Consider the following 10,096-nt stretch of genomic DNA (forward strand, 5'->3'; position numbering starts at 1 on the left):
CCCACAAAAAAATAGCTTTTTTTTCCATAAACATGAAATACAACTTTTAAGCTTCACCTACACATAGTAGGTGCAACCTATTATGTCCTCAGTTAAGCCATAATCTGATGTTGTTGTTTTGGAGCCTGCATATTTGCCTTTTTGTTAGCACCGACGAGGAACTTTTTTTTTTAGTTTTTTTTTTTCTTAGATATTAACATATATCATATTTTAACTATTTACTCATGACAATAACGTTAAATTCGTTTGATCACTTAGCCTCTAGAAACTCTGGGATATTTTTCAGGGATATTTTATTTTCTCCTTTGAAAAGACATTAAAGCAAAAAGAAAAATTGTTATAGACATTTAATTGGATGTAAATGATTTCAGGGAGGAGCCTTTGTTAACCTACAGGCCATATACAGAGATCAACCAGAAATTCAAATCAGAACTTGAAAAAGCCCTTAACTCTGGGATTTGAGCTAAAAATTCAGCCATTATTTGATTTAAATATTGCAATAATTTCACACTGATAAAATAAAGCTATCGTTCTTTCTGAATGGAAACTTAAATATAGTATTTTCTTACAAAGCTCACTGTTCTGAGCCAATAACTTTCATTTCCTTTGCTGCAAAGAGCAGCTCTTTCACTGAAATTCTCCAGGGCTTAAATGATTCACACTTTGGGTTTTTCCCTCTGAATTTGAGCTTTAAGAGGTCAGGAAATTGGTTGCTTTTCCCATCAATAAGCAGCTGTAAAGTCAGGTGGTTAGGTAAGCAGGAAGTGGAGCTGTTCAAGGTAGGCATATAGAAACCCAAAAAGCCACCGTGCAAATTTCCAATGAATACGGCTCTGTTCATCATGTTTCAATATTAAATGTCAGTAGTGTTGGCTATTCAACACCCACAACCCAGAAGATCTTGTACACATCACCAAGATTTGCTGCATTTTCCAGAGGCACACACCTCCACTAGACACTCAAATCTCTCATTCCTCAAATACTGAGCTCTGTTGAATTTTTTTTCCCCAAAATGTTGCTACTTCTCTGCCATTGTCAGGAACGGAAAAAATTATCAGCCACAGTTTTCTGCTATTTTGGTAGTGGGTAGCTGAAAAGCTGGTTTAGCCAGCAGCCAGGAAACATTAAGCCACTTGCTTAAAAAGGGAAAAAAGTGCAAGTGCACCAATCTAAAATTCAATGACAGAAGAATTTGGTTGGGGGTACATTGCTGAAATAGTCAGAGTTTTGTAAGAGGGGGGAAGTGAACTGGGAAAGTAAAACTAAGTGCACTCAAGAATGAATAAAACCCTTCCTTTCCAATTTGCTTAATCGGATCACACAGGCACTTCATTCAACTTTCAAGTTTATTTTACCTTTACAAAAAGTCACAATCAGAAACCATTAAAAAGCCAAGAAGGGTCAATACAGAGCCAAGAATAAACATGGCCAACATAGAAGGAGCAGTAAAAAGTGTCTTTACTAGCCAGTCTTCAGACTTCTGAGTATATTAAATCCCACAGGGAAAATGCTTACAAGGTAGAGACAGTCTCACACTTTAGAAAAGTTACCCTTTGATACCCTTTACTCCAATGATTTAACTTTTCCTTTGCTGAATCCCCAGTTCACCTCAGTTAAGAATCTGCACATTTTCCAAAGCAATGGAGGAAAACTCTCTCTTTTAAGTGAATTTCATATAGGGATACCTATGTGAAAAATTATCAGCAACACAATAATTAACAGTAAGAGTATCAAAGAAGGCAAAAACACAGTGAAAGTACTAATTAAGTCTCACAATATTTTAGGGTTGAGAAGTATCACTGCTCCCATTCTATGTGAAGGGCAAGCTAAGGTATAGGGAAGTCAGTTGCAGTAAACACCAATAACAGAAGCTAGAAGATTAAAACTAGGACTACGGAGGAATACATCAGAATGAGTAAGAATAACCCTTGGCACTTCATTTTTCCTTACAATTATTTCACCCAGTTACAAGATTCTATAATGCACACACACACACAAAAAAAGCAAAAAGTAAAAAAGACAGGATAACTCCTCTTAACACAATGACTGAAGAAACACTCAGCAATAAAAGCATGTCTATGAATCATAAAATTAATCCTTCAGGTCTATTCAAGCTTGCCAAGACCTCCTCCAGAGAAAGCTTCAAGAAAGACCAACTGGAAAGAGCTTAGAGAGAGAGACTAAGAGGTCTAGAAGGCACAACCTGTGAAGTAGGATAAGAGCCTAGAGAAACCAAGGACAGGTGATAGTTTATGAATGCTTAAAAAAATGCTGGTGAATCAATTCTTCCTCATAATCATAATGGATAATATAAATTTTAACTAACAAAATCTCTCTCCTTCTCTGACTTGAAATCAGTCACTGGACTGGATTGCCTGGAGAGGTCATGGAGTCACCTCAGTGAAAGTCTAACAGGTAGGTCGTTATCCAGTCCCACCAAGCCTGCCTTGCAGCACAGCCACTATGTGATTAGGCTACCAAGGTAACCAGTCCCACTTCTTTGGATTCTCTGTTCAAGTGCTTTTGCAACACACATCTGTGGAGGCAGTAACTTCTGCTCTGCAGCTATTGTAATTTCTTACTTAAAACAGCATGTCATTCAGGCTTGGAATAATCCCCTCTGCATATTTAGTAAGGTGTTTAACCAAAATGTTGTTATTCTGTAAGGATTTAATTTAGAAGCCCTGTACTGTTTACCTTATCTGTAAAAAACCATGAGGAAGCTGATGTAATGGCCGTACTGTGAGGTATTTATAACCTTTCATAGAATCATAGAATCGTTTGTGTTGGAAAGGACCTTTAAAGGTCACCTAGTCCAACCCCCTGCAGTGAGCAGGGACATCTTCAACTAGACCAAGTTGCTCAGAGCCCCGTCCAACCCGACCTGGGATGTTGCCAGGGATGGGGCATCTACCACTTCTCTGGGTAACCTGGGCCAGGGTTTCACCACCCTCATTGTCAAAAATTTCTTCCTTATATCTAGGTAAAATCTACCCTCTTTTAGTTTAAAACCATCACCCCTTGTCCTGTCACAACAGGCCCTGCTATAAAAAGTCTGTCCTCGTCTTTCTTATAAGCCCCCTTTAAGTACTGGCAGGCTGCAATAAGGTCTCCCCAGAGCCTTCTCTTCTCCAGCCTGAACAACCCCATCTCCTTCAGCCTGTCCTCATAGGAGAGCTGTTCCATCCTTCTGAGCATTTTTGTGGCCTCCTCTGGACCCGCTCCAAGAGGTCCATGTCTTTCCTGTGAAGGCTCAGTCAAAACTCATTTTTGCCTGGAGCTGATTCAGTCATAAAAGTCTACTCCAAGCAGCTTTCACCAGAAGCCCAAACCAGAAGGCATCCAGAGCTTTGAATCTATTATTGCAGTCACATAACACAAAAATGATTACATAAAAAAAGGTATGCGAGTTTTAACTAGTTGAAGCCACAGGCTAGATTCTTATTTGAAATCAGTGTCAATTCACAGAAAGCAACCAACTCCAGCTGAAACCCTGTCACTTCAAATTCAGGCAAAACAATTAATTCTAGCCATGTTAGAGCTCTATGAAACTGGAGGAGCACTAATGTAACATTTTAAAAAAACCCTGCATGGTACAATTTTCAGTAAGGGGAACATCTTTCAGCTGAGGATCAAGTCACTGGATCTATGCTGGTACACACCAGCAGATGCTCTGGTTCTTCTTCTTTGTCTGGGGTGGGGAAAAAAAAGCATCAAGAACAAATGTTGGGCTTTTCTCTGTTTTCCACTGTCTTTTCCTACTCTATTAACTAGGTGAGAAGACAGCATTAAAACAAATGTCTTTCTCTAGACGGTCTCATTTGAACCTTTCAGAAGTCCCCCTTTTGTAATCCAGTATGCCAGATACCAAGGATTGCTGAGTTATAGAAGAGAAGGAGGATATATGTTACTCCTTTCTTCCCCTAGTTTCCCTGGAGGGGACGAGAGGATCACAGAACTTGCAAAGGAAAATCTCTGCAAGCACAAATGATGTGGCCATGGCAGTCTCACACTGATACCTCTGTGCACTGAGACTGGCCTACGCAACACGTTCCGTTGCGGTTGGAGAGGACAGTATTTCATGGGTTAAAAGTAATGTCCCTTTGCTGCATAACAAAGAGACACTACACATAGTAGGTGCAACTTATTATGTCCTCAGTTAAGCCATAATCTGATGTTGTCGTTTTGGAGCCTGCATATTTGCCTTTTTGTTAGCACCGACGAGGAACTTTTTTTTTAGGGTTTTTTTTTTAGATATTACGTATATCATATTTTAACTATTTACTCATGACAATAACGTTAAATTCGTTTGATCACTTAGCCTCTAGAAACTCTAAGCACTGTCTGCTTAGAGAAGAGTGGCAGATATGGGTGCTAGGCACAATGCCTTATTCCCTTAATATGAGCAGCAGGACACATCTTGGAAATACGGATAGCCTGTGAAAGCTGTGAGTGCCCTGTAGGTACTCCTGTATTTCCTGTAGCACTGAAGGGATTGATGGCGGGACGCTGGCCTTCTACGCACATATCAATCTGTGGGAGCACCACAGAGACGTGCAGAAGATGCAAAGGGGAATAATGACAAGAAGGGTCCCTGGTCCCAAACAAAGTTAAAAAGAGCGTCAATGAAAAAAAAAATCAACAACCCAGAAAACCTGCAATAATGCAATGCAGCTGAACGGAACGTCAGCCTGACTTGGCAGTTTTTCTGTTTCTAAATGCTAGGTTTGTTGAGAAGAAACAAAGTGAAACTGCCTCCAAAGCCATTCCTTATTGCTGTGTATAAATGATGCTTTATGCAACCAGCCCCTCCCTTCTTTTTTTTTGAAAAGCTGAGCTCTGCTCCCCCATCCTCACAGCACATTGCAATTTATCTGTTTTCATTGTAGATTCTGAGAGTGGAAATAGCAAGCCTTTTCTTCTGGTGTTTTGTCTCCATGTTCTTCTTCTGGAAACTGGCAGCTGTAAGTCTCTTCTCTATGGTGTGACAGCTGTGGAGCCGCAGACAGCCTAAGGAAGTTATGTTCCAGATCTGCAGTGAGAATAAGCAAAAGCACTGCACATACAAGAGGTCTTCACACATGTCAGTTAGCTGCGCGTTACCTTTACCAATGCAGCCTCTCTCTAAGGAAAGGGCAAAGATACAGGTGGTGCACCGCACATTAATGAAACCAAGTAACCCTCCCAAAATCACAGAGTAAATCTATATTTACTCTATTTATTCAACTTAATTTATTCCATTCTGACTCTGGATCAATGGAATGAAAAGCTACACAGAAACCCACAAAGGTGCACTTACCATCAGCTGTGTGGTATTTTTCTTTCTTCAGTGACCATATGCAGAAATGCAAGAAGAAGGTCAGCAAGATGAGAACAAATACAGCCACTGCAGTAAGGATGGCCAGGATGGTGGTGTATAGAGAGTCATTTGTAATAGGAGCTGCAATTAAATATATTTAATAAAGATTAAAAAACCACATGCCCAGATTATTGTTAAAGGAAAGGCAGTTCTTCCAAGGAAATTAAGAGATTAATTTCCTCTCTCTATGGAAAATAATTCTCCAAGGAAAAAAAAAAAACAAACAGTGTGGGTATTAGCAATAAAATGGAGATGCTCCAAGTCAAGGGTGCAATAGGTCACTGTCTCTGGTAAGAAGCATTCATGCAAAAGAACCACATGCCTAATCTTTTCATTCTTCAGTGTGTCTCTCTTGCAGCTATCCCTTGTTCTATCTACTCTGTTTTGGCTTTTGCTTTTTGGGGGGATTTGGCTTCAATGTTTCACTGAATAGCACTAGAGCAAGCCAAATTTGCACTTGCATCTGCCTCGGGGAAATTAAGAATAGCAGCTTTTTGCCATTTGTCTTAGCAGAATTAACAATTTCTCTGAATGAAGGGCCCAGACGTGAAAGGTGCCAATTCATTGTAGGGACAAGGGTGGAGAAAAAGGCAGGAGCAGTGCAGCTTGCTGTCTTCAAGATACTCAGTACCTGCAAAGCCTGTACCCACTTATTCCTATCTACTTTGATCCATGCTAAGACATGAGATTTCAATTCTGGGTGTTGTGGACTCAACCAATACTTGTAAAGGAACTGGATGACTAACTAAGCTATTGCCTCCCTAAGAATATCTAGCAAAACAGCAAGAGCATTTCAATGGAAAACTGATAATTTGCCAAATAAGTGTGCTCTACTTAAGGATGGTTGTTGGGTTTTTCTCTACCATTATAACTGACAGTGTTTTAATGGTGGAATCTTTGCCCAGGTCAACAATTCTACCTATATTAATATTGCAAGAAACACAACAGTAATTTTCAAAGCAACTCTTCATGATAGCAAACTCTGGAAGAGGACTATGCAGTAAGTCACCAACTGAAGAAGTATAGAGAAAAGTTACAGGCTCAAAGAAACAAATCATTGTGAGAAGGTACCTTGCTCCAAATCTTTAGCAGGGAAACCACATATTGCATTATGTGTACTGTTGCCTTGCTTGATTGTTAGAAACCCAGAACTTTCACAACTAAAAGAAGAATAAGAGTCACATTTAGAATGTCCCTAGCTTTCCCTTCATTCCTCTTCAGCCTTTCTCTTGGCTCCCTTCCTTCCTTCCACAACTCCTCTCCTATTTTTCTTTTTATAGCAGTGCAGGTAAAATTACGGCTGTTCCCCAACAAGACAATACTACATCACAACTGTTTATATGCACATTTTTTTTTTAGTCTCTTTGTTTCAAGTGATGTCATGTTTGGCATAATTTTGCACCAGTCTGAGCTGGACTTAGAAGTAGGTTGAATACACAGCAGTTTGTCTTAAGTTCTACTTTGAGACCAACTATTTATAAAGCCAAAGGAGAGAGAAATATCATATACTACTGAATTTAAAAACCTCGTCATTTAATCTCATTGGTGATCTCATCTTTGATTCAATTTTCTTTTCTAATTTAAGTATTAATCATTTGAGAATTTTATCATGCATATTTCCAAAGAAGGAAAGTATCTATAAATACATACTCAGTCCAGTTACGGCACCAGCCATTTTTAACATTAGAATAGGTTCCTATCCCACATGGTTTACATTTGAATGTGAAGTCTAAAATGCCTACAAGAAAAGAGAACATGAATTATTAGTGGTCAGTGCCTTTACCGAATGAAAGGGATACAACAGATTAGAGCACAATGCATTCCCTCTACACTGCTTCTGCATTATGAATCACCCCCCTGGAGAAACTCCTAAGCAGTTCTTGTCACCTTTCCATTTTGGGAAATGTATGGGTGGACCCCTTATGGAAGAGGTACAGAATCATCTGATCTGACAGCAGAAGATGTCAAGTTAAGAGGCAACACAGAGTGAGAGTCTTCTACTGACAATTCTAGCAGCTTGGAAGAAAAGTAATACTGCAAGTCTGAGCATGAAAGTGGAAGTCTCAAACTCAGAGTTATAAAATAGGGAAGCAGAGGCCACAGAATAAGTGTCATTTCTTTCTGCATCATGAACGCAGTTTATAAGTAGTGAAGGAAACTGTCTGCTCCTCAGCCAGACATTTATATTGAACTCAGCCTTTTAGAGTAATTTATGTTTCTTTAGTTACCAAGCTTAACCAGCTCCTCGCCCTCTGCACATTCAGGCAGTTTTTTGCAGTAGAGACATGAGCGATCAATACAGCTGTATCCCTGACGACATTTGCACTCATGGTCCTCAATATTTTGACATGTGCTGTTGTCTCCTGTCAAGAAGAAAGAAGTTAGACTTGCCTTTGTCACAGAGGCCAGAAATTAACTTAACCATCAGTCTTACTGGCTGATACAGGTGAAATAGTTCCTTACTGTGCTGTGGTGGAAAAAAATGGATACCAGAAACACGTCACTCCCATGCATGCTGGATAAAGTCGAGAGTACTCAAATTCAGCACCACTCAGATTTTTACACCATGGTTATCTGAGCACTGCATGACTTACCACTGTCACCCTTCTTTCTTATCTGGGATACCAGTGTAGGTCATGGTAGTCAGAAGTAAGGCAGCAGGTTTGCTTTACTACATGGTGCAGATTTAGATACTGTGGCGTAAGGAGGGCACTGCGAGCGCCCCAGAGAAACACTATACATTAACTAGCCATCCAGTCAGCTCTCAGGACACTGCCACAGCTCTTCTCAGGTAGGCTCAGCCATGTTAGAAGAGGGATGCCCGAAAGATCCTTGTCCAGTGAAGCTAGAGCTCCTTTTAGATGCCCCTCCTAACAACAGCAGCTGCTTCCTATACTCTTTTGGCAGAAGTGGGTCTAAATCCAAGCCATAAAATCAGCACCCTTCCTACCCTCTGTCCTTCTATTTCTAGAAGAGTTCTGTTGTGAAATTTGCTTGCGCTCCAAAAATATAATCTCTAATTCTGCGAGGCTCCTGGGCTCACGAAAGCAAAGGATTGATCATACATACTGATCCCATCAGTAAACAGTATCAAGCAGTCCTTCAGGCAGTTGGAGACCAGTTAGAGGAAAAGTGCTGTTCAACCAGGAAACTGTATAACCTTAAAGAAAAAAAATACAGAGGGAAATGCTGCCTAGTTCAATGACGTGCTTAAAAACCACAGTGAGTAGCAAAGATCAAGCAAAGATTATTTCCTGAGGTCGGTGATGTACAGGGCCACCAGGAAACTGCCCACATCTTCCTCTGCCCACTGGCCTCCAAAACTTAATGAAGTCTGGCAGCAAAAAAGAAACAGCTTGGCGATGCTTTTTTTCTGTGTATTACTAGCACGTGGATTTGATCCCACCAAGCAATGACTCTCCTACTTCATGCTGAATGATTTTATCTCAGTGGGTTTGGAAATTTCCAAAGACCAGTGGAAATACCCTGATGTCTCCACACTGCTGAGGACTCTATAGCTCTTCACCTGTTTATTGCTCATTCCCACAAATCCCACGTGTCCACCCATTCCTTCCACAAGGAACTCGGTGTCCTTGTTATCAGTTGAGGCAGGTATATTCAAGGTACTAACAGGCGGGAGGCTGACTCCTACCTAGGCACCAATGAAAGATATAACTTCTCAGCTAGTCCTGTTGCTAACCCGCAGGACACCACCACTACCACACCAGCTAGACAAGGCTTCCAGCAACCCTGGTTCCGGACAAAAGAAAAGGAAGGCACATTCCTTGCTGTAGGTCATACAAACAAGTTGCATATTCCCTACTGTTCAGCTCTGGCTACTGTTACGGACAGCACTAAATTAAGAAGAATAGTATGATTGTTCCTGGGACCCTAGAAGAGGCCATTAGAATCACCTGTTCTGTCCTTCAGCCTAACAGGCAAAGAAACATCACCCAGTAAGACCTGCAGCTGGCCTGTTCCACCTCTAATGTCTTACTTTGACTTAAAGTTACAGGCAAATAAGAATCCGTTACCAACTCACCACCATCCTAAGATCAGGCAAGGATAAAGGTTAGAATAGGCTGAAAGTAATGACCACCTGAGACCTTGTCTGTCCATTTACTTCTGGGACAGGCACAGGTCAGTGGAATGGAGGGACTGATGCTTCCTACTCTTTAGGACCACAGATCCTTCCTTGTGAGCAAGACCAATCCACAGAAACCCAGCTTTCCCTTTTCCACTAGAGAATAACAAGTATAAGCACGTAACAAATCTGAAACATGAGTCCACTCTGAAGTTTATACCTAAGGCACATTATGAATTTAGAGGGCAGGAGGGAAGGCCTTGCCTTTTTTTTTTTTTGCATATACGATTGCGCAAGATAGATTTACATACACATACACACACCCCCACCCGTTCCCTACACTTGATTACCCTGGCTGACATAAAACAATATTGACAAAAAGAAAGAAGACACACACATCATTCCCTTACCTGCGTTTAAGATGCATTTGGGGCAGCATTTCTTCTCATCTTTACTGATTATTCTCAGTTCACCATCCTGGCAAGGTGTTGCCAGAGCTTGCTGTGTCCATTGCCATAGGCACACCAGCAGCAAGCAAGCTCGAATCTTGAGGTGACCAACTTCACTTGTCTGTTCAGTCATGTCTTGAGCTATACAACCCAAAAGCACACTAGGGTGGGCTTGTATCAGGACTTTCCTGCAAAAGTACTCTT

The 10,096-nt window shown here is 40.8% G+C and overlaps 1 protein-coding gene across 1 annotated transcript; it reads right to left on the minus strand.

Annotated features, from left to right (window-relative positions):
- Positions 1–4,880: 4,880 nt before the first annotated feature.
- Positions 4,881–10,025, minus strand: TNFRSF18 (tumor necrosis factor receptor superfamily, member 18). Its single transcript, XM_010289378.1, has 6 exons — positions 9,854–10,025; positions 7,588–7,719; positions 7,010–7,097; positions 6,431–6,519; positions 5,300–5,440; positions 4,881–5,032 (listed from the first exon to the last, which is right to left on the minus strand). Exons 1-6 carry the CDS (start codon positions 10,023–10,025, stop codon positions 4,881–4,883), a joined length of 774 nt encoding a protein of 257 aa, XP_010287680.1.
- Between the last annotated feature and the right edge of the window lie 71 nt (positions 10,026–10,096).

This window comes from Phaethon lepturus, unplaced genomic scaffold, assembly GCF_000687285.1.
Source record: "Phaethon lepturus isolate BGI_N335 unplaced genomic scaffold, ASM68728v1 scaffold856, whole genome shotgun sequence".
In the NCBI taxonomy this organism is placed as follows: Eukaryota; Metazoa; Chordata; class Aves; order Phaethontiformes; family Phaethontidae; genus Phaethon; species Phaethon lepturus.

What these genes read in the sequence shown, in the direction of transcription:
- TNFRSF18 (XM_010289378.1), bottom strand. Translation starts at nt 10,025, where the DNA reads ATGACTGAACAGACAAGTGAAGTTGGTCACCTCAAGATTCGAGCTTGC. An exon ending in CGAGGAGCTGGTTAAGCTTG is followed by an intron (nt 7,098 to 7,587) that starts GTAACTAAAGAA and finishes CTTTTCTTGTAG; the next exon opens with GCATTTTAGACTTCACATTC. An exon ending in TGGTGCCGTAACTGGACTGA is followed by an intron (nt 6,520 to 7,009) that starts GTATGTATTTAT and finishes TTCTTCTTTTAG; the next exon opens with TTGTGAAAGTTCTGGGTTTC.